Source organism: Copadichromis virginalis, linkage group LG4 (genome assembly GCF_057382275.1).
Source record: "Copadichromis virginalis isolate Kocher_CV1m ecotype Utaka linkage group LG4, C_Virginalis_male_GT1.1, whole genome shotgun sequence".
In the NCBI taxonomy this organism is placed as follows: Eukaryota; Metazoa; Chordata; class Actinopteri; order Cichliformes; family Cichlidae; genus Copadichromis; species Copadichromis virginalis.
Window position 1 is genome coordinate 27,428,202 of NC_140621.1, and position 24,438 is coordinate 27,452,639.

General features: G+C 38.3%; 2 protein-coding genes across 2 annotated transcripts; both read right to left on the reverse strand.

Moving 5' to 3' along the window:
- Positions 1–7,287: 7,287 nt before the first annotated feature.
- micall2a (mical-like 2a) lies at positions 7,288–19,229 on the reverse strand. The gene is made up of 17 exons (XM_085454643.1): positions 18,874–19,229; positions 18,495–18,543; positions 16,447–16,588; positions 16,121–16,287; positions 15,779–15,909; positions 15,162–15,686; positions 14,856–15,040; positions 13,611–13,665; positions 12,988–13,187; positions 12,147–12,254; positions 11,884–11,948; positions 11,581–11,704; positions 8,661–8,763; positions 7,978–8,051; positions 7,786–7,900; positions 7,629–7,675; positions 7,288–7,549 (listed from the first exon to the last, which is right to left on the reverse strand). Exons 1-17 carry the CDS (start codon positions 19,014–19,016, stop codon positions 7,470–7,472), a joined length of 2,313 nt encoding a protein of 770 aa, XP_085310769.1. The 5' UTR covers positions 19,017–19,229; the 3' UTR covers positions 7,288–7,469.
- A 2,884-nt stretch (positions 19,230–22,113) lies between these two features.
- Positions 22,114–23,960, reverse strand: LOC146711692 (visual system homeobox 2). The gene is made up of 3 exons (XM_085455462.1): positions 23,449–23,960; positions 23,003–23,160; positions 22,114–22,548 (listed from the first exon to the last, which is right to left on the reverse strand). The coding sequence occupies exons 1-3, from the start codon at positions 23,681–23,683 to the stop codon at positions 22,174–22,176; spliced, it is 768 nt and encodes a 255-aa protein (XP_085311588.1). The 5' UTR covers positions 23,684–23,960; the 3' UTR covers positions 22,114–22,173.
- Positions 23,961–24,438: the final 478 nt, after the last annotated feature.

Consider the following 24,438-nt stretch of genomic DNA (forward strand, 5'->3'; position numbering starts at 1 on the left):
AATATATTAAAAATTGGCTCATACAAACAATTTAGAAGGCTGAAAAATTATTTTTAAAAAGTTGCAGAATCCATCTTGGTTGTTGTCTTTTTATTTTTTGGATAAACCTGGATTTAATGATGAAATGTGCTTATAATTAATTATGAGTGATGACTAATGTTGGGTGGGTGCTTGGGTGCGTGGAAGTGTATTTATAGTTTATGATATTGTAATGTCTCTGTAAGTCTCTGTTTATTGTTGTTTGAAATAGAAATAAAACTGTTAATCAAAAAAATATCTCAAGCTCAATCACTGCTGTAATAGATAATAGATTAAAATTGCTTACATGTACTCTGTGTAACAGAACTGGTCGCCAGTAAAAAAAAAACAAACGGGGGGGGGAAAAAAAAAAAAAAACACCTTTTAGTGTTTTTAATATTTTTACTCACAGCAGGCAGTTTTTAATGAAACTGATGAGATAAATCTACTTTGCAAAAAGTAAATCAGCTCAATCAGCACAATTCCAAATGAAACTAATGTTGCCCCTTCCTCTGCTGGCTGTTTAGACCTTGTAAAACAGCACCTTACAAAAATGTAGTTATTGCACAAGCCAAAAATGATGCATAAATATATAATAAAGTTTTTCATGTGCAAGTTTTTCCTCTCTGCAACTACAGCAAAGATGACGCATTTGTTAAGGTCATATTATCATCTACTGGAATAAAGCTTTGCCAGATGTGATTGGATAAACATAGAAAACTGATCAAAACTTCTTTGTCACAATGTGCACATGAAAGTAATGCATCAATATCTAGTGAAACCTAATTACCTATCTAATTACCTAACAGTTAGGGTTTCATACATCCATCCATTTTCTTCCACTTATCCAATTTAGGATTGCCGAGGGGCTGGAGCCTACGCCAGCTGTCATGGGGTAAGAGGTAGGGTATATCCTGGACAGGTCAGGTGTTGTGCATAAATAGCAATATTAATCCAACTACAAGTGGGCCTACTGTGCGTACCTTTCTTCAAACTGTAAATAGAGACATAAATAACACATTGATAACTGAAAAAGTCCCACACATAAATACAACTCTTTCATGTTTAAAATACTGTTAATCAGTGTATGAAGATGACATGACCAGCAGTAGCAGCAATTTCTTCAAGACAGAAAAGTTTCAGGATAATAAATTGGCTCACAGAAAGAAAGTTTCATTAAATTATACCAGTGATATATTTACCACTCTACTGTCAAGCTGCCTAACTTCTAGCCCTTCACAGGATCCTGGTAAGAAGCTACGTGGTGGGTTCTGCTAAAAGCCACCAGCATTCATCATGGTTTTAATGCTATCAAACTCTAATCTGTCTGGGATTTCATGTGTGTTAACACAGCTACAAATGCAGGGAGCATACACTTCAACAACACTACATAAATGTCTCAATATCCGAACTAGACAATAAACAAACCCATTCAGTTCCAGGGATTTGCATGAGAAACGTGAGCATTAGCGAACACTGAAGAGTCTTCTGCATTTCTGCAGAGGGGAACGATGGCTTCAAACATGATTCTTTGTCAGTCAGGATGGGGGACACAGTCGCGAGCGCTTCTCAGTTTTGGCAGATCTGGGCTCACAATGCCATAGATTAGTAACAGCCTGACCACGGATCTGGAATAAGCTAATTGCTTAATTAGCTGACCCAATTCTATAAGCTTCTTTTAGCATATTAACAAGAGCTATGTAACAAATAGTAATGTTTCACAGAGGCGGTGTTTGTTTATGGAATTACAATAATGAGGATCAAATACAAAACATCCGGTCAATGGCATTTCTTTTATGGAACCTCTGCTTTAGAAAATCATTGCATTGTGTGATTTCAGCAGAACACTGAGGTAAAACTTTGCTCTGATCATAATGCTTATTTGCTTCTTATTTTTTCCTTTTCTTTTAAACAATTAAGCTACTTTGGGGTAATGGTTTGACTGCCCTCTTAATGATACTGGACATTTGGGCAATGTGGGACAAATGAGGAAAAGGATGGGGGGGAAATGTTATTAGATTGAATGATGATTGAAATGGATTAATTTACATTTCCGGCATGCATACTTTACATACATGATCTTTGCTCAGCACAGGGAGTTCTGGGCAAAAGAGCACTATTTGTATGAGATGAACTCATCTATATGCTAATTCATTGGCATGTAGACCTGCTTCATTTCTACCATTCAGGACTGTTTACCTATTAGCTCTTATAGATGCAAAGGGAATTGGAATATTAAAATAAAGTAAAAAAAAAATAAAAATACAGGGCATTAGCAGCACATCAGCTGTTATTATATTTATAGAAGCGGTGGCATTTCTGCCCTTTGTTTAAGCTGTAACCAGCACCACAATCCAAGACTCAAAATGAAATAAGCCAACTCTTTCACTTAAGCGGGACTTGTTGCCACTGACAAAGGTGCTGCAGCTTTTTAGAAGTCATTCAAAGGACTAGAACAGACTAAACCAGGCTCAAAGCTATACAAACTCCTTTGATTCGAATGAAAAATGATCCGACGCTCAAAAAGCGCAAGGCAACTTCTCTTTAGCATGGAGCATTCAAGTCGATTTAAGGTGCTACATTATGTTTGTGTATTAGTCTACGTGACTATAATTCAAGCAAAAAAAGGAAGTGATTTAAATGTTGGCTGAGTGCTGCGTAGTAACACTAATATGGCCTTATAAAGAGATGTTTGACAGATCAAGCTGCAAGTGATGCCTAAATGCTAATGTAATTTCATATGAACCAGGCTGAAAGAGATGCAATCAACCATTCCCCGATTCAGATGACTGTTGTGTTTAAGAGGATGACAACCCCTTTTCTCATTGTCTATGTAATTCACCAAAATTGCCACTTACAGCCGCTAAGAGCAGGATGTTTCATCTCCAAGCTTCCTCTGGTCTTTGCTACTCATCCCATTTCTACTTCCTCCAAAAGTGCCACCACTTCATTAACCTTGCCAGGCATGAGATAAGAGAGGCAGTGCATCAAAGCTGCCAGCCCACAGAGAGAACAGAGCCCTGCATGTCTCCACTACACAGCGGCCGTCACACACACACACACACACACACACACACTCCAAAACCCATCCAACTCACAGAAAAGACCTTTTGTGTTCCAAACTGTCATTCACAAATGTGGTGGTTTTTTTCTGTTCTTGTGCACATGACATCATTATGTTTTAAATATAAGTCCGGGTGGAGCAAAAGCATTTGGTTGTTCCAAAGGTTTTAAGTGAGTTTGACTGTGAGGAATGCAAAATAATTGGTCTCGGTCAGACTTTTCATTGCCTCCAACACTTATCTCCTAACACGCATTGTCTCATTGCATAGTCATAAGAAGAGTTCAGGTACACGCTGCTGTCATCGCTATGACCTACACACTTAAAACCTCGAAAGGGAGAAAATGAAACAAGAAAAGCATCGAGCATCATTCAGCCCGATGAGTAACAACTCCCGACTTCCTCAAAGCATGACAGTAGATGGAAGGAAATATATTAACTGAGTCACAATATTGTTTTACTTGCACCACATACAAATCTCTCTGGTGTATTTAATCCCTCTACCCACAGTTTCTCAGAAAGGAGGATATAAATTATTTTCCTTTGGTGGAAACGGCAAATCCCTGTCTGGATTCTGTTAAAAGGCTTAAAATGTCACTAAATGCCAAGGCTGAGACTCCTGCTAACACGTAGGTCTTTAAGACAAGACGTTAAAGCGTTGAAAGTTACCTGAAATTGATGAGGTTAATATTCTTATCGCAGACTGAGGCTTCTGAGAAAGTGGATATTGAAAATAGCCAGGTAACCCTTCATATTAGAGGCTATCAGGCGGATTAGTAGCATAAACACCAATTACACATTTCATTGTTTGTTAGCATTTTAAAAACATGCCACAATGCATAAATTAAAAGGACCGGGATGTGAGGGGTGGGGGATGTATTTCGCTGTACAGTATCATTACCAGTATGGATTTCAGTAAAGAAGACAAGGAAATGTCCCTAAATAACAAGTCGGAATGCTGAATGCTGGGCTATAAATGAGTAATTTACCATGAATATCCTTCTCTATCCCTTTACAGCCATATGAGTTTCCAAACCACATTATAGGATCATGGAGGGGTCTGTCACTGAAATTTGAAATAGAGGACAAAGGGCCACGGAGCAAATAGGTTTTTTAGACACCATCCTCTGAGTTCTCTGCCAATGTGAATCAGAGGTAAAATACAGTGCATTAAGTCGACCTCTGAGGCTGCACAGAGGAGGGTAGAGTGAGACATTCTGCTATCTATTAAGACTTGCGTTATGTATATATTGTGTTTTGAAGGAATTTTACTGATCCACAAAACCAGCAGGCAAGGATAAGAGTGAGTCCCTAAGACCATGTGGTAAGCAACTGCAGTGCAAAATCTCAGGCAAGTTGAAAGTTGCTGTGCCGTTAAGGAGAAAGTCTGGCAGAATCCTGCATGCCCGCTGATAACATGGTTGGATTAAGGATGTTTAAGGGAAGTGAAAATTATTCATTTGAGATGGATGAAAGCTGCACTTGTCAAGTCTACCAGTCATGCACTTTATACATTTCATTTCCACTAGCCAGCATGCATAATTTCCCCTCAATGCAAATTTCTACACACTGAAAATGGTGAGCATATTTACACCGCTCCCTTAACACATTCTCTGACACAGAAAATGGATAATCTCTATTGAACAGGGAACAAAACAATGCAATTTTGTTTGCAGAGGTGTGAGAATCTAATTTTGTGCAGAAAGATAAACTCTCAAGACTCCCTAGAATGCAAACAATGGCTTTCATTTGAAATCATGCCTGAATGCCCCCCCAAAAAAAGAAAAGAAAAAAAAAAGACGACTATGTTTTGTGCCCTGCTCATCACAGACACATCTTTTGTAATTTTTAAAGCATGTGCCCAGTTATCCAAACGGGCTTGTCTTAGTAGTGTAATTACTGATTTTAAGTCACAAAGTCTTGGCCTTGGTGTTGTTCTAGGAGCTTTGCAACCAAGTGTGTATATGTATACTGTATCAGTCTCACTCTCTATACAAATATTATGATCTCTCTGATGAGAATTAAGTCTCCAGCCTGGATGGCCAATAAATTAGAGGCACGCTTCTCGTTTACTCATCAGAGCTAATGAGCCTGATAAAATTACCTCGAGGATCATAATTACAGGCTAGTGGCAGAGACTCTGGCAGTGACTGGAATAAGAGGAAACACACATACGCACACACACAGAATTTAGATGGTGTTGGAAGAGGCAGACTAACAGCCAACCTAGAACATCACAAAGAACTCACGCCCTATTAATAGAATAACAGACTAATTTCAGTAAAAGAAAAAAAAAATGCTTTGTACATTTTCATGAGACACACAGAAACCTATACTGTTTGACATCGCGTCGTCACGAAATGCACAAGATTAACATAATGTAAGGTTCTGAACAATATTACGATTTCCACCTTTCTGTTCGAGCAGTTCAAACTGATTTCACCACCCTTTCATAAAGATTAAGCACTTCATGGGTAATGGCATATTTTAATGAACGATGGCAGCCTGGACACAAGAGCTCACCTCAGAGGATTCCATTTCATCACACATTCACAGGATGAATTGTTTTACTTATGAATATTAATGTCTCTCTAATTTGAGGCTGTTGTTAATGCTTGTCGCTAGGAGCTCGGCAAATCAGGTCCCATTCCTGTTAAAACCATGTATTAGACACCCCCCTGACACTAAGCCCTCGCCTTTGATTCTTAATTGCAGAAGTGCAAGCATTTGCAGTAGATGGGGCGCAAAGCTTTAATTAACTCTAATATCACACATTCAGTCTCGACTGTCACCCACATCACGCGTGGCATTTTGTACCAATATCATCCTCAACTGTGCTCAGCTAGAAAGATTGTGTTCCAAGTTCATGATCACAATTTCATGCATCTCAAAATGAGCGATATGTAGTTTATAAGAAGCTGCGATATATTGACGCCAGTGAATTATCTTGATGCCGTCTTTAAAAAGCTTTAATGAAGGCATACATCGATGCTGCTCCGTGATCGCTCCGCAGCTTTAATGCAAAGGAGTTCCAGTGCTGTTGGCTTCTTACTGAAAGCAATGTCTGATCTTGGTAGTGTCATTGTATCAACAGTCATTGGTGAAGCTTGTAACATGGGGAGGGAAGAGATGAAAAGTTTGGGGATCTATTTAAAATGGAAGGAGGCGGTTATTGAGTAAATAATTCAACCTCTCGTTCGTTCTAATCTTCAAAGGATTTATTGGACAACAGATTTCAAGTTTTAAAATACTATAAATAGGAGAACGCATACACACACCTTTCAATAACACTTCTAAAATGCAACATTACAGAGCATTCCTTACAAACACAGCAAATGCCATTTTCACAGATGAGTGCCCTCGCACGTCATTTCAACATTTTAATAGCTCAGGTATGGAGCAATTCTGATGCAGATATTAGTAAAGAGTAATGTTTAATTAAACCAGGTTTGAAGATAAAGAGCTCAATACATCCTATAGTTTATAAGCCTTTGCCAGCCATAAGCTACTGCTCTTCCTAATCCTCTTTCACATAACATTATTGCATCAGCACAGCTGAACATTTTTGCAGCATTTATAAAATTAGCAAAGAAATTAACTGTCTGTACTGTGGCAAATAGGATTTCCAAGTTCTTGCCGTGTGATACAGCATACCCAGGCTGCCACCTACAGTACAGTCTGAGAGAGGAACTACAGCCCAACAGTTCAACATGTGTGGCTCCCCATTTTACACTCCACAGCCATTCAAACTTAATTGTCAAGGCTCCCTCTAATATCCTTACAGGAAATTTGTTAAAATCCATTATTAAATAAATACTGAAATAATTTCATTTTGACTCAAGACTGGCAAAGGATTACACATTTATCCTTCTCACTCCTATTCACATGTGGAAGAGCCAGTGTTCCCTCATCATTTTGACATTATGACAGTTGATTCGACGCTGCTTTTATTTTAAACCATGTGCGATTTTAAAATGGTTACTTTATTCCAAGAATATATATATCTATACAAATTAGTATATCCCCAAATGTGATATTCATTTTACTTTAGTGAGACTGAAATTATATTAACAGAAAAATGAGAATTTTCTATACGAACAACCTTAACAGTGGAACAACAGTGGAGTAGCAACAAACCAAGAATTGAAAGTGATTTTCTAAACAAAAACATTTGCACCAATTTTTTTTTCTTTTTTTTCTTCAAATGGTGTATAGACAAAATATGGCTTGGTACATCCTTCCTAATTTGAGATCTCTTCTGTTATCTTTCCCATGAGCACAAATTATACATAAAAAAAAGTTAAATTTTTAAAAGGAATATTAATACAATAGAAATAATGACAATTTAGTAAAAAATAAAAATAAATAAATCAAATAATCCCCTTTAGGATCATTCAAAGCGTCTTTTACTTCTTCGCCTGAACAGTTTTGAGATTGAGGATTTCCTTTCATTTTTGGCTTTCTTCACTCCTGTTCTCAACAAAACCAGTATATTAACAACTCAAATCAAATTGAAACAGAAAAAAAAGACATTTTATATGTTGCTTACCAAGGTTTTGCATCATTTTATTCAACTGCTGATCTTCCTCCACTTCCCTGAAATTAGCCAAAAATCAAACTAAGCACTGTCATATCTTTTTACCACATCAATCTTTAAGATTAACTGCATTGTACTTAAGAATTAATTAGAAGATTGATAATGTTACCTCAGCCTGTCCTCGTCGAGACCATCCACAATTGCGTTTCTGCCATCCACGATCTCCATCAATTTCTGCATTAGTTTCTTCTCCTGCCGTTGTTCCTCTCTGGACTTTAAATGATCTGTGACAATGTTAACAACCGCATGTCGGAAAAAGAAGTAAGACAGATGCTGACAGGCAAAGAGACCGAGCGCTTACCTGGCTTCTCGAGCAGCCTGCGAAGTTCCCCCTCAACACCTGGCTGCTGCTGCTCCAGCTCTTGAGTCCTGGCTCTGAGTTTTAACATCAAATACTAATTCAAAACTCACATTATATCTAAAACTTCTAAACAATCCTAAAAATTTTGAGTTTCTCAGTTAAGTTTGATTTTTGTCCTAATGTTAAATGCAAGTAAAAGTACAAGCAATGAGGGAAAAATCTTTAAAGAAAGTATCAGGTAAAATAAATAAGGTTTGGAATTAATATAATCAAATTGGGGCAGGGATAGCTCAGTAGGTAAAGTGGTCGCCCCATGATCGGAAGGTCAGCGGTTCGAATCCACTTAACGGCTACCCTGAGGTACCCCTGAGCAAGGTACCGTCCCTACACACTGCTCCCCGGGCGCCTGCTTAGTGGGCTGCCCACTGCTTCACTGAGTGAATGGGTCAAATGCAGAGAAAAACAAGTAATTTCCCCATGGGGATCAATAAAATATCCATTATTATTATTATATAAAGAGAAATCCAACTTTCAAGTCTCAAAGTCAAGTCAAAGTAAGAATATTGTTCAAAAGCCTTTTCTAGTGTAAACAAATATTATCCAAATGAGTAATAATTCCCTGAATAATGGAGAAAGGGTCATTTAATATTCTCAATCTACATCGATCCTTCAATAATACTCACATGTAAATGAGCTCTGATTCTTTCCTAATGAACATTTGTTTTTTTCGAATGAGGTTAAACCAGTCGACCATCAGTGGGTCCATCAAGATGTCACCTTCTCCATCTGCAAAACAAGTTAGTAGCACTCAGCTGAATTTATTCAAAAGATAAAATAAAAAGTTTTATAATCACTGATGTGTATATATTGTAGTAAATCAAGCAATTATAATCACTGACTAGATGTTTATTTAACAAGCTCATAACATTTATCATTTCACGTAAGCCAAATATTTTGTGCTGTTCTGATGTTAACTGATATACTCCAAGAGCAAACTTAAAAAAGATAAAAATTAAAATAAATAAATAAATAAATAAAAAATACCCCACTTGAGCAGACTCAACCTCACTGTTTGCAAGAAAAACATTAAGTAGAAATTAAGGGGGGGGGTTAGGATATTTTGGCTCATATGCAGGTAGGTGGTTCTCAATTTTTATTAAGAGAAGAAGTGACTCACATCCTGGAACCACGCTGTCACCTTTATTAAGACACTATGTCACAGCCAACAATCTTAAAATGGAGCTTAGCCTGCCAAACCCGAATCTATTTTTTTTTAATAATATCAAAATGTCACAGAACATGATGTTACAAAAAACCTGTCTATAGACACTTTATAGTTTGTCAGTCATCATTCCTGTGGCATCGACTTTAGAATATAATACAATGTTTTGTTGACAAACATCTTTTTGCAATTTACTCAAAAACCAATCCAGTAAAAAAAAAATAAATTAATGAATTACTAATTAAATCATTCACAACAATACTGCTTATATTTTTCCAAAGCTTTCATTATGTGGGGTTAAACTGGTGGCCACACATATACAAAGAAGCATTTTAAAATTTCATTTTCAGCCCTGAGAAGTTATATTATTACCCAGATTTTAAAGAAAATGTGAGAATGGATGAATTATGGATACATGATGCAGGGAACAATGCAATTTACCATCAAAGATGATTCAATATTTAAGGTTTTCAGGATACGGTGTATACTTTTCAGTATTGGTCCACCACAGTACTCCGACATGCACTGAAACAGTGCTTAAATTTGCTGCTTCACCGAGTCATACCCGAGTAGGTGGATCAATTGATTTTAGGCTGAATATTTTGCTAATCCTAATTAGCGACCAATCAGTCAAGTCACATTTACAACAGAGAGCGAGCTGCAGAGACAGAGGACAGAGCCCCACACATCCTGTCATTACCAGAACAAACATGATTTGATTCTGAACTGAACCTGAGTGCCAGGGTTTAGTTTTTATGCCAACAAATTCCAGTTGAGAAGTAGATGATCTCCTAGGTAGTGTGGAAATGATGTTAAATTCTGGCCAACTGACATGCTCAGGCTTCCTGGGTAGCATGTAGAAAGAAAAAAAAAAAAAAAGCAATCGACCAGAATACACACATATAAATATATATATAAAAATTTATTACTATATCCAAGTCATGTTGACCTTGAGCAAAGCAATAAGGCCCCCTACTCCTACGACCTCAAAGGAGACGCAACATCCCTGTGGGCTAGCTGTGCCTCTCACCTCATTTGACTGCAGAAACACTAATAGAAATGGCATGCACCTCACACACACACACACACACACACACACACACACACACACACACACACACACACACACACACACACACACACACACACACACCTTCAGCTGATGGTGAGCACATGTGTGAAGCACCCAAGATACAACTCACCAATGCAGCAGAGTGATTCAGCAGTTCAAACAAAAATATGATGTCAAATTTTAGTTTAAGGTTATTGCAAGACACATTTTGCTTTAGAATATTACCTCATTCAAACCAACATAGCGGTGAAGGGTCTACCAACCCCCCTCTTGTTCAGAAATGGCCAGGTATTAAATATTACCTAGCTTAGTCCGATCCACATATACAGATGTCATAATTGGTCATATTCAGTGATATAGATGTTACAGATGGGATAGGATAAAATAAAATAAAAAAGGAGATGCCGCAATAAAATTTAGTATAAACATCTTGCAGCTCAAACTTCTTGTTATTACACAGAAAATCCTTCACGTTTCCAGATAATCATACTTCAAGCAATGTGATGATTGTATGGAAAGATGTAGTAGCTTTTGCTTTAAGAGGTTATTAACATGGAATTAGATACAAATCAGTATTTTGAAACCCTGATTCCTGGTTTTTACATTACCATAGAAATAAGAAACTACAATAGACAATATGCCACAACATTAAACATAATATTTACAAATAATAATAATTATTATTATTGAAGGAAAAAAAGATAATATTTGCATTGTGACCTTGTGAATAAGGGGAAATGCTAGATCCCATAATCCCATCATCATAGTATGATAATACTATCCTGATATGGTAAAGCATCACCCAAAATAACCTTATGATTATGAGTTTACTACCACTTTAAAAAAAAAAAAAAAAATCACTGTATGAAAAATGTAAATGCACAGATGCAACGTATATGTATTCCTAACAAGTTATGATATCATTACCAATATACTGTATGATTAATTGGGTTTGCCTCAAAGGCATCTATGTTTTCATTGTATTGCCCCTAGATTTTGGCCCCTTATAAAATTTCAGTGTAATATTACTAAAGTAATTAGTAATGTAAGATATCACATGATATTCATTTGTAATCAAGATGTGGTAACTTGCCATTTCCATATCTTTAACTTATCATATCCAGCTTATTACCACACTACTGCTCTCACTTGTTCAGAAATAATATGGAACTACGCTGCAGAGTTAAGAGTGAAAAGCCAGCTACTAAATGTCTCATGAACCATGTCTGAAAGTGGACTATTGATTGCATTGTTTAATATTTGTATGTTTTTACAAGTAAAAAGGAGAAGTGGAAGACATAAAACGTACCTTCCTCACAGCTTCGAAGCTTCTGTTCCAGCTCCACACCCTCCTTCTCCAAATGAGCCAAGTTTGTCTCAATATCATTCAGCTGCCTTTCAATCTGCTCCATTGGGATATGATAAGACCTTACCTGGTGCAAAACAGAGAATTTAAGAGTCACTGTCAAGTAAAGATTATCGTAATTTGAAAATTCTGACTTTGGCCACTTTAATGTAAAGAAGGTCATCCATTTTTTGCTGGGAATGTAATGAAAGCATATTTGTAGAGCTGTTAATTAATCTCTTAAGAGACTTAATGGAGGGAACTTACAGAGGGTGACCTCATTTCAGTCCTGGAGGCGTTGGTGGGTGACAAATACTTTCCCTTTTTAGCAGCTAAGAGGTAGATAAAATAGGATTAGATAGTTCTTTCATGGCAGCTTTTTAGAAAAGTATTGTCACATATGACTTAACCTGTTTTCAGTAAAATAAATTTTTTTTAAATGTATTTATACACTTTTCATATGAAATCAACAAGAAATCTGAAATCATGTATATTTGGCTTTGATAGCTATTAAAAAGATGGGAAACAACCTGATGGATTTCCATGATTGGCTGGAAAAGTAGTTGAAGAGCTAATAGATTTCACAGCTGGCAGTCTGGGTGAGGATTTCACAGGCAAGCAACTCCCAAATTTAAAATCTAAAATAAAGAGAAGAGGCCTTAAACACTGCAGAAGTGCAGAGTTCACAAAATTTTGTTTTCATTTTGTTTGTTTAATATGGGAACTAATACAATAGGGTGTGTATAATTTTGTGGACGTTCAGAGCATACACAGGATGGGTCCCATTGGCTAGAGTGAGTCATTTAGCATTTCCTCAAGCAAAACCATGAGGTTCACATTTATAGTTTTCATTAAAATAAGCCAACTAAAACTGGCATAAAATTTACACAAACCACCAAGAATGTATTTCATTCTTTGTGTTGATGCTCTCGACTTCTCATACAGTCTAGATTATAGATAATATTTTTGGTTAGAACCCAATCACCCTACCCCCAAATTCAAAGTACAACTATTTTACCATCTTAATAGATGAAAGTGCAAATTTTCCACCAACTTCATAGTTTCATTATGTCGCTTTAGATTCTTCAAGAGCTTGAATAAGTTAGCCAAATAAATAAAATAAAATACACATACATTTGCTTTACTTGGGTATTGCTGCTCTCAGTGTGTATTAATTGATTCCATTAACACATGACTGAACTTTGTTATTTAAACATGAAAATGGCCAAGACAAAACAGCTTGAGTCACCAAAACCTTTACAGAGAGGTTCCTTGCAAGCTAGTTCTGGTTCACTTTGACATCAAACACTCAATTCATTTAATATATCAGCAGACAAATGTCTCTCATTATAATGCAAAGAAGCCTCTCACCTAGGATTTCAGAGGCAGGCTGAGGTTTCTGGGGACTGACTTCCCTAAAGCACGCAGGATCAAACAGAGCAAAGCTAACTCCTGGTGCTGCAGGTGTTTGAGCCAGAGGAAGCCTTGTTGGACTAATTGAGACATTAGATGGAGGTGTGGACATGAATTCAGCTTTATGATTTTCAGTAAAAGCTTCAGGTTCAGCATCTCTGTAAGATATAAACAAAGAAATGAACTTATTATTTTAATACAGAGGCATTAATCCGACACAGGTGAAATGTACTAATAGGTCAGACGAGTAACAACCTCACCTTAAATTTTGAAATGTTAAAAAGGTGATGAAAACAGTTGAGGAATCATCAGCAGGGGTTAGAAATGAGAAAATCTAGTGTTAAGGAGTAGGAAAGCAGGAGTTCAGGCCTTGCACTCCTCGGGACTTGTTAAGATGGGGGATAGAACTAGCGGCTCCACTTTGAGCCAGTCAGCAATAAAAGAGATGGACGAAGATGATTCTGCGTTCTGGAGAGTAAATAATCTGATAGGTCAGATGTATTTCAAGGCAAGTCTTTCAAGACATTCTGGTCCACTTGTGCAGCTTTTCAACTTTCAGCCGAGTAACTGCAAATACTTACTTTAGCCCGAGTTCGGTTTTAACAGGTTTTCTTTGCCACTCATGGTATACTGGATCTGCAGAGAAACGACAAAGTAAAATCAAAAATGAAAAATAAGATCATTATTGCTAGTCTCCAAAGACCATGAATACTTAGATGGGAAAACTATAACGGCATATCACTGCATTTAAGAAAGGACTTGCTTGATAAACAGCTGAAACAACCGTGATTAAAATGATGTTGATTCCAACGATTCATTTTTTCTTGCTGAAGCAGAAGGGCATTCCTCCACAAAGATCAACGATACTTTCCTCAATTCAAAGAAAGCGTTTCAAAATTTCAGAGGTGGTTCTTGTGCCTGTGATCGACATCGCCACCAAGTTTCCCAGCATCTCACTTGGCAGTCTTTTTCATAATCTTGCTGACAACAATAACACGAATCGCAATGATCACAAACGTCTAACTCTGCATTAACCTTGGCGAATAAAAAGCACAATGGTAAATCCGTCATTACACTTCACCTTATAATCTTGTGTAACTACCGTTTTAAAACTTTTAGAACGAGAGAAGATGGCGCATTGCAGCTTATGAGACATCTGCTTTGTCAGTGACGTGCACACTCGCGGCACTTCCAAGTTATTGTACACAATAAACAAAACAAAAAAAAAAAAAAAAAAAAAAAAACTTCCCTCGACTCGTGTGTCACACTCGTCTAAACAGCTGTCAAGCGCACAGTTACTGGTTTCATTATCTAGGTACCGGTATTCACAGCACTCCAATAAAATGATTGCGCTCCACATTCTCGTCTGCACACAAGAACAAAATGATGCTTTAATCACTGACCTTGGCGTAATGTCCAGTCAACATATGGTTAATATTAGTAAGAAACAGACTTCATTTCCATGTCTGGAAAACTTCCATCAATGCTAAAAGTAAAAGTGACTGAAAAACCATTCTCAATAGACCCACCAGTAATTGTATTTCTGTCTACAAACCCACCGACAGTCAGAATGTGACACCCGTGCATGCACATCCATCCCAGGAGAATGACAGTTCAACTATGAAAGTTCATTAGTGTGAGACAGGAATTAAAATGTCAGCTATCAGCATGCGAGATGCACTGGTTTTATAAATAGGGCAAAAATGACAAAAGGGCTTTGTTTTCTAGGAATGTGAGAGACAGACTGAATGGTGGGGGTGGGTGGATGCTGGCTGGATGTCAAATAATGGATCAGACACAAGTAAAATGAATTTAGTGGAGCTTGCCTTTGGTGGTTTTGTGTACAGTTGTTGGCCCTGTGTTGTCTTTATTGATGGCCTTTAGACATGGCAATTCCTTATTGTTTGCCTGAGTGGTGGAGGGCTGTCCTGCGTAGTTTCCTGCTGAGGCTTGGCTGCATTTATCCTTTTTCAAAGCAGAGCTGTCAGCTAAACTTGGCTCATCACCAAACCTGGGGACAGAGAAAGCCCTCACCATCAGCTTTAAAAAAAAAAAAAAAAGACTGTGGGAAAGTTTCCTTCAGAAGGACAGTGCATTCATGGCTATAGATTGTATATTAATGCAATGCTCACCATCTCTCATCCGCCGATCGGATTGTAAATGGGCGTTTGTTATTATTGTTGTAGTTTTGCTCTGCTAGTTTTTTTCCAACCATTACCCTCGACTGGCTCTTTCGATCATCATCATCATCATCAGTCGGGACCTTTGGCCTTACTTGAACACTTGATTGCTCTGTTGGCTTCCTGTTGTTGACTTTGGAGATTTCAGTAACTTGTGGCACAGTCTGGAAAAACTTCTGCCGGGCAGCCTGTGTCTTCTGGGCTGAGGCCGTCCAGGACTGGGAGGTTGGAGTAGGAGCAACTGGTTTCAAAACATTATTCAGTGGGGCTGACAACACCGAAGGGGGGTGTGGTGAAGGCCGTTTTAGGCTGGCATCATTTAGTGGTCGCGCAGCTGAACTGGTGAGACCATTTTTGATCAGAGCCTCAGAGGAGGAAGTCTTGGAAGTGTTCTGGTGGGAGTTACAGATAAAAGTGTCTGGATCCGTCCCAGGTTTGTAACCGCCTACATGGAGTACGCTGGCGCACTCGCCACACCTGGTGGTGGAAGTTTATTAATATTAAATTATTAATGGAATAAGCCCCTGTGCAGGGGAAAAAGCATCTATGAATATAGATTAAATTCTTACTTGAAACAGCTTCTGTGATAGAGCTTGCCTTCCACAAAGTGCCTCTGAACAAGATGAACATGGCCCTTGCATGAAACACATTTGCTATTGAGAGTCCCGTTTTTGTTGGGGTTTTCAGCCAAAACTACCTTCTGTGAAAAAGAATCAAAAGTGAGAAAACATTTATCCAGAAAGGTATCCCATTTCCCCTAGGATTCCTTTGGTGACCCACTGAAAATAAATGCTATGTTTAATCCTAAATATTATTCCTTTAAAAAGCAAAGGTGTGTAAAAGAAAGACGTTTTAACACACAGCCTTAATTTTAGCTGACTGATGACGTGCCGTTTGACATGACTACTGACCTGAGTAGAAGCTCTTGCCAATTTGGGTGAGGTCTGAGCTGTGTGAGTGGAAGGTAAACAACTCTCAGTGGCAGTTTTAGATACAAAGCTTTTGGCAACCACTGGGAGGTTTTTTTTCTCCGATGGCTCCTCCTTGGAGCCCTCTGCTGGCCTTTTTACACCTCCCACTGAAGACAGTAAAACATCATTAGTGTCAAAGAGTTGGGGGAAAAAAATACCTCAGCCTGTACATAAAAAAGAAATATATAAGGAAAAAGCTCAGAATTAAAGAGGATGAACTACTCAAATGCAGTTGCTAGGGATTTTTAAAGCAGACATATTCTCACTGGGAGGCCGTCCTTTGAAGTAGTTGTAGTACTGGGAGACGTAGGTAAGAATGCTCAGCCTGTCTGGGATCCTTAAAGCCACCATGTCCTCTGCATCTAACAAAGCTGGGATCCCCAGCTTCTCCTCTGCGATCTGAAAAGCCTTAAGAGAAAAAAATAAATCAAAGTTTAACCAACAGCCCCCAACTCCAACTAAATATGCCAAACAAAGTAGGCATATCCAAAGCACTTTTTCCATGTAAAAGCATGGCATTGGCTGGGCTACCTCCTACAGTTACAGCATGTGTAAATATGTCACACAATACAATTTACTTTAAATAGACTGGTGGTATTCTGTGGCACAACCCTAGGAGGTTTGGAAAGGGCTCTATAATGAATGGCACACTTCCTGTGAGCTTGTAGGGATAAGAAAGAGGATGGGAAGAGCGGGATATCAGTGCATTGTTTAGGATCAGCCTGGATATGCTCATTAAATTTAAAGAAAAGCCTTACGGAATAGCAAGTGGGCATATATAAAAAGAAGGGGATACTGAGGAGTTTAAGTGGACAAAACCACAAATTTCAGCTCATGGGGAGGAAAAAAAAAAGTCTAACATGGTTATTTATTAAATTAAAATATATAGAATTTACTCACCTTTAACCCCACCACCACCCCCTATCCCTGTACATGGTGGATTTTCCTAAACCTCCAGTAATATAAAAATAAATAACAGAGTATCGGAGATAGGGAAAATGGGTGTTCAATCAGGAGTTGGGCCTATAGGTACAGAATAGTGGATGTTTTTGACTATGAAGCAACCGGTTGCTCTGCTGGCCTCCACTGTGAGACGTCTGTGGGTTCAGATAAGGGCAACAAGAGGCCCAGGGAACTCATAAACATCAGAAGACCTCCGCTGCTGGCAACAGGAGGAGGAGCATAGGCCAACTCCTCCATTGCAGACCATGTTAAAGACCCTGGAAATAAAGGCAGCTGGGATAAAAATAAAAAAATAAAAAAAATAAAAAATCGGTTTCCAATGACCATGTTCTCCTACAGAATCCTTCCTTCAATTACTTCTCTCGATAGGTCTTGTTGAACAAAAGGCTTGCTTTCTGTCCACGTGGCTTGAGCTGAACTAAATAGCTTAGGCTTTTAGAGTGTAAAAACACACCACTGTCAGGTAAAGGGGTGTGCTTTATTTCTAACACAAAACAAAATTAGAGCTTTATGGTGAAAATGAATTCTAAGAAGCAATTTCATACTAGATTGTACCTGAAATTAAAATCCAATTTATCATCCAGCCCTACCTGTAAGAAGCGTGACACCATTCATGAAATATAGAAAGGGTGTGAATTACCAGGTGCTCTCTCATGTTTCAGTAGAGGGAGCATCTTCAGCAGTGTATCAAACTTAACCTTGACCAAACACACAGCTCTTTGCCCACAAATCGTTTTGTTCTCGTATACCATTCAAGATGTATGTATCAGCAGTGCCTTCAAGAGAACAGTCACCATAAGGACCGAGTGGCAGACAACAGTAAAGCCTCATTCAAAATGAATAGACTTGAGAGCCTCTCCCCTGAGGTCAGGTTTGCTGCTGACACAGCCAAGATGATCGAAAACAACAAGGAAGTCGTACGGAGCGCGTACTGTAGCACACTTACTGCAGGGCCTGTAACCCTCAGAGGAAGCCGGCAAGAGGTTAGAAAACTAAATAATGGAGAGGTCCCAGCTGTGCTGCTCATGTCACGCAGGGGTTAACCGAATAGATGAGTTCAAACGGACAGAGCAAGAGCAAAGATTGAGAAAGGTTGAGTTTGACAGGAGTCTAAAATTAGTAGAGAGATATGGCTTTTGCTTAATCTGCTGTGCTGTGAAAATTGAAACAGCTAAATATTTGTCCAATCTGCTGCATAGATGCCAAGGCAAGAACAAACAGCGTGTTGCTGCGTGGCCCGTCATGTCTGGGGTTAATGAAGTGGATGTTTTCTGCTACATCAGATTTTGCAGTTTGTGTATGAAGTCTGCTCCTCTCAGTAAGACGAAGGCTGAACATCTTGACATCTTACCAGTCTGTTGTTCTCAAACACATCCTCCTTTCTGAGTGAGTCATAGTCTCTGGGAAAACAGGAATACAATGAACACAGAGAAGTTACCTCAACTACCCAGAATAGCTCTTTTACAGCATGTAGAAAAAAATATATGTTTAAAAGAAGAAGAAAAAAACAGCACTGTGAAACTGGACAAATGACAATGTATTAATAAAACACAGAAATAAGAATAGGGATCACTTAAGTTAGTACTTATACAACTAACATATTAAAAACAAAATAAGGGTAAATTATTGGAGGAGGCAGGCTGTCTATATGTATTACAATTATTAAAGAACTTGACCAAACCAAAGTAAAGTAAAGTTTTGGGAGAAAAGAAAAAGTTTTCAATACTTACATCAGGTCCGGTCTGTACTTGTGTATTAGCGCACAAAAAGCCAACCCGTTCCTGAATGAAGTGGTCATGTTGGTGATGGCCACATCTCTGTAGCCCTCACATTGCATTTTACACCACTGCTCCAAAGCCTTGATGGCAGCCATGCTTGTAGCGCGACAGAACCACTGCTGCAGACAAAGTGTGCAACAGGCAGGAGGTGTGACGGAGTGAGAGGAAAGACAGATATAAAACAGCGTGTCTCTGTGCTGGCTTTGACCGTGATCTGCGAACTGCAGCTGCGTCCTGTTTCCTTCTTTCACCTGCTTGTCTGACTCACACACTCTGCGAAGTGCTGCTTGCTGCTGCTGGTGTGTGTTTCTCGGCTCATTTCACTAATTGACGCCACTGCCGATTCGTCATTCACGACAGTTGAAGAAAAGCTCATTCGGCTAAGGAAATAGTTGGCTAAGTCTGATGTTCATAATTCATGCACGTTTTAATCCCAGGAAGTGGATCATGCTGACCTATTATTTATTTATTTTCCCTGGGGTGTGATTATTGAGTTAAATGATGTTTAGAAAACCAAATGAAGGTTAAATCCAGTTAGTAGGTAGGTTAGTGTAATCTGTTATCAGACAGCACATGTTGTTATTTAGTGTTTTTAGATCCTCGTGCTTGTCTCACCTGACCTTCTTTTTTCCCCACAATTATGGCACATTTGAACCATCTTCTCTAATAGTCTTTATTGCATTTATTGACCCTGGTATGACAGCCAAAACGATGATCGTGGAATAAGCGCTTCTTGATTTTATTTTGCTGGTAAAACACGGTGTTGGACTTATATGCACGTGAGCCAGTTACGAAATTGAGTTTTCAGTTATATCTTTAAAGATGCAATTAAAAAGATCAAATTAAATAAAAGATATTAATTGAACATAATGACATGACAGTTATAGTTAAACAGACATAAGAGACATAACTAAACGACAGCTGCAACTTTTTGAGGACAGAAGTTTTATGGCCATAATATATTATTTTAATGCTAAATAAAAATATCCTTCGAGCTAAGCTTTGAAGAACAAGTGTGCTCTGGGATATCTAGAGTATAAAACCCCAGTATTGCTACCTCAGACAGTGTACATAAGGATAGTTAATGCTCTTCTACATGCATTCTTTAACCTTATTGTTCTTTGTGTGCGGCCTAATTGGGGACTAATTGAGGCCAGCAAGCCTCATCTAAAGATTCTGACCCAATTAACCCATGTCGCCATGTCCCATTAAATCTTAGGGAAAAGTTACATGTTAATTTCTGGGCAATTTTTCTATGTAGTAAACTGAATACTTAGACATTTGATTTGCAAAGACAGCTTGCAGAGTGATTTCACCTTAACTGGGAACAAAATAAGTCTGTGTGCTTCCCTGGTCCGTTTTGAAAAGTAGTCCCTAATCAAATTTGACCCAGACCTCATCCATGAGTATTCAAACCTCTGACACAGAGAATGTAATTAGTGTGAGACCAGAGCTGAAATTGAGTCTTTGAACTGGGAGCAACCCACACTGACCTCATCATCGATACATGTCACAATTACTGTAAGACATGAATTGCTTATTAATTGACACAGGGTGACTCAGAATATGAAAGCAAAGTCTAAAACTATTGCAGACAACAATTTAAAAAAAAAGTTTCAATACGTTACAATAAAATACAAATAAAAAACCGCATTCAGTCGGTACATGTAAAAAAACAAAAACAAAAAAAAAAGACAAACAATATTTGTCGCCTTGTCCTGTCTAAAGACGTATTGAAGCCCAGAAGGGGGCAGTGTCACACTGTTATCATACCGCTTTCAACCTGTGGTCAACTCTATAAACAAGGCACACATAACATAATTAGTATCTTTAAAATCTAGAAGTTTAGGTGAAGCAGGAACAATTCAAGAGGCACAGAGCACATATCATCAACCATATATCTTTCCGCACTTCTGTGTGTGATTCAGCACATCAGAGCACAATTTCCTAATACTAAATAAATAGGCTGTAATTATAGTACAGAGGAATTAGTATAAACAACAGGGTTTGTTGATCCAAAAACACCTGAAGGTTCCAAAGAGAACCAAACCACCCCTCTCACAAGTGCTACTATGCAAATATGAGAAATATCTTTTTTTTAAATGTATTGTAGACCACTTCTATCTCCTTTAACCTCAATATTAAACATGAGATAAAGTTTTGACCCGACATCAGAAATGAATAAATGTAGATTTTGTAACAGAAATGTTGTATTAGTTAGTATTAAATGTCTAATAAATGAGCGTAAATACTGCAGTTAGTCTTCATGATTTCATTTTTTAGCTATTTGCGTTGTTTCCTGTGAGGACGTGTGGCTGCATGTAGACATCCTGCCTGTGTGTGGAGGTAACCCAAGAGGTCAGGGATGGTTGTCATGCTGAAATCATTTACAGATTGAGTGTATCCCATTTCAGTTTTGCCCTGATAGGCTGACACAATAAGACGTCCACATTTATCATTTGTCATTGTTACATGTTGAGGCCCCACCATGAAGCATCTACCATTCATTGGGAGTGGATGCCACTGCACATATCTGAGGTGTATCTAAAACTGTATTCAGCATATAAAAAGACATGATCATTTGCATATATATACACACACACACACACACACACACACACACACACACACACACACACACACACACATACATATATATATATATATATATATATATATATATATATATATACATACATATATATACACACATATATACGTATATATACACATATATACATATATATACACACACACACATATATATATATATATATATATATATATATATATATATATATATATATATACATACACACACACACATATATATATATATATATATACATATATATATACACATACACACACATATATATATACGCACACATATATATATATACGCACACATATATACACATCTATCTATCTATCTATCTATCTATCTATATATATATATATATATATATATATATATATATATATATATATATATATATATATATATATATATATATATATATATATATATATATATATATACTCAAGAAAACATAAAGAAAGTTAAAAGTCAGTTGGAATGCACAGTAAAGCCAAAACCTTAAACTTTGACATTATGTAAATTTTATTTTTCAATATAAAATCTTACAGAATATATAGACATACATATATTCAGCTAATGACGGCTAAATATTTAAGTTCCACTTCCCCCAAAAGTTCCAACTCATGTATAAACAGGAAGATTGAAAATGATCAGTCATTGTGCGTGGCATCAGTTTCCTGTGTTTGTAACTGTTTGGTGCCTCCTGACATGCTTACATTGCCTTGGATCTCAGCCTCGTGCTCTCTGGCTTTGGCCCGCAGCTTAGCAATGCTGCAGGAGCGGAGCTCCTCTGAGCTCGGCCCCTCCGGCCTCTCCCACTTCCCCAACTTCTGGGTTGTCCATGGATAACCTTCAGCTTCCTGTTGTTTCTCCCAGTGCTCACCGTCCGATCTCTCTGCGTGTTTTAAACTCTTGCTCGCTTTTGGAGATGTTTCATCGTTGTCCCTTTTCACATAAGGCCCTGGACACTGGCCCTGGAGTTTCAGTTGCCGTCTCATTTTTGCACGGCGGTTTTGAAACCAAACCTTGGAATAAATGAAAGAGATATAATATATGAATGTAAATAACATGGAGATTATATAGTTAAAAAACAATAGTTGAAATGTAACTGCACTAAACAGGCTCTGATGTATCTGTAGTCAAGAATTACTTTCATACTGGTATCAGCTGAAACTGTGATTACATTTCTGTTGGGACAGAAAGGAATTTTGACCATATGGATAGCAAAAAATTACAGATTAATCTAGTCAAGTTATTGTATTCATATAGAATAAAATACTATTTTTTCTCCAGGCATTTTCCTTTATTTGGTGTGCAAGATGATTTCACTGTGAATTATTGTAAGTATTGTCAAACATGCCTATGATGGAAAATAAACAGTAGGGCTAAAGGCAAATTTGCACACTGTGCGTAAAAATTAATATCAGCTAAATGAGTACAAAGTTAACAACTCCAGCAGGAGTTCGTTGTGCCAATCACCTGGACTCTGGCCTCAATAAGGTCCAGTCTGAGGGCCAGGGCTTCCCTCATGAAGATGTCCGGGTAGTGGGTGGTCTCGAACGCCTTCTCCAGCTCCTCCAGCTGCCAGCTGCTGTAGTTGGCCCGTGCACGACGCTGCTTCACTGGCCTCTGTTCATCTGGAAAGCACACCACAAGCACCAATTACACAATCGCCAATGGGTGACAAGGAACTAATGGCTCTAGATTGGATAATTAGCACAGCAATCATTAGGCCCAATTTAACACTGCTTGATAATTGATTGTTAGTCAGTCTTTTGTAAACATTTACACTGCAATCAGATGGTGCTCACAGACTGTCTTTGAGACTGGTCATACTGTGCCAGTTTGGCTACGCTCTATCTGAACAAGTCCAGTATGATACAATCAGTCCCATTTTGGCTACAGCAGCTGTGGCTTGAACTCACCTATGCTCTCTGTGAGTGGCCCAATCCTGACCGCCTGTGTGGCCATTAGCAAAGCTTCCTTGCATAGCTCTGGCTGCAGATAATTCCTCAGGGATTCGTAGCTGATAAAAGGCCCCGGGATCAGGAACTGAGGTTGAGAGCCCAGTCTGGCTGGGAAGGCAGGAAAAAAATGAGCTGCAGGTGAATGGAAAACTGCAGGAAGGAGAGAGGATACCAGCTGCCCTGTGCCAAACATGTCCAAGTCCAATATTTAACGTCAGTCCACTGAAAAGGGTCTGGTTGACTTCTAGAGGTTTGCTGGTAGAAATGTAAAATGCATTCCAAGGTCCAGGGTACAAATAGAAGAGAAAATTAAAGAGCTACGATTGTCCAGCAGATGCATCCACTTGGTTGTCAGAGCTGCTGTTTGCTGCTGAGGTGCTCAGCCCAGGTACAAGGTGTTGCCTGAAGAGGAAAGGTAAGACTTGAGCGGTGGAGGTGGGCTCACCTTAGCTTTCTTCCCTTCCCCTCCAATCATCTTCCCCTCTTTTCCCAGTCACATGACATCTAAACAGATGTAGGTTTATGGCCTAAAAAAACAAAAAACCTATGATTTGTTTCTCACAGGATTAATAGTATCACCCCATCACTATTTACTGTATTTGTCATCTCTTCTCCAACCACATACATCCTGCAGTCTTTTTCAGACATGCCCCAAACCTCCTCTCACTCTCTCTCGCTCTCTCTGCCTTTCAGGGACAAGTTGCAACATCTTTGGCTCCTGAAATTTCAGTGAGTGAGACGAATGGCAGCTCAGTAAGTAGCAGAGATGTTTATGTTCACTTAGGCGCATACGCTTCAGACAACTAGTTCAACGGTTGTCAGATATAATAGCAACAAATTACTGTACAGGAGACATAATAAAAGCAGTTGTTCAGTTTTGTGGAATGGAAGTAAATACAACGGTAGCTGAACCTGAATAGCAGGTCTCAGTGTTATTGTTTTTGATTT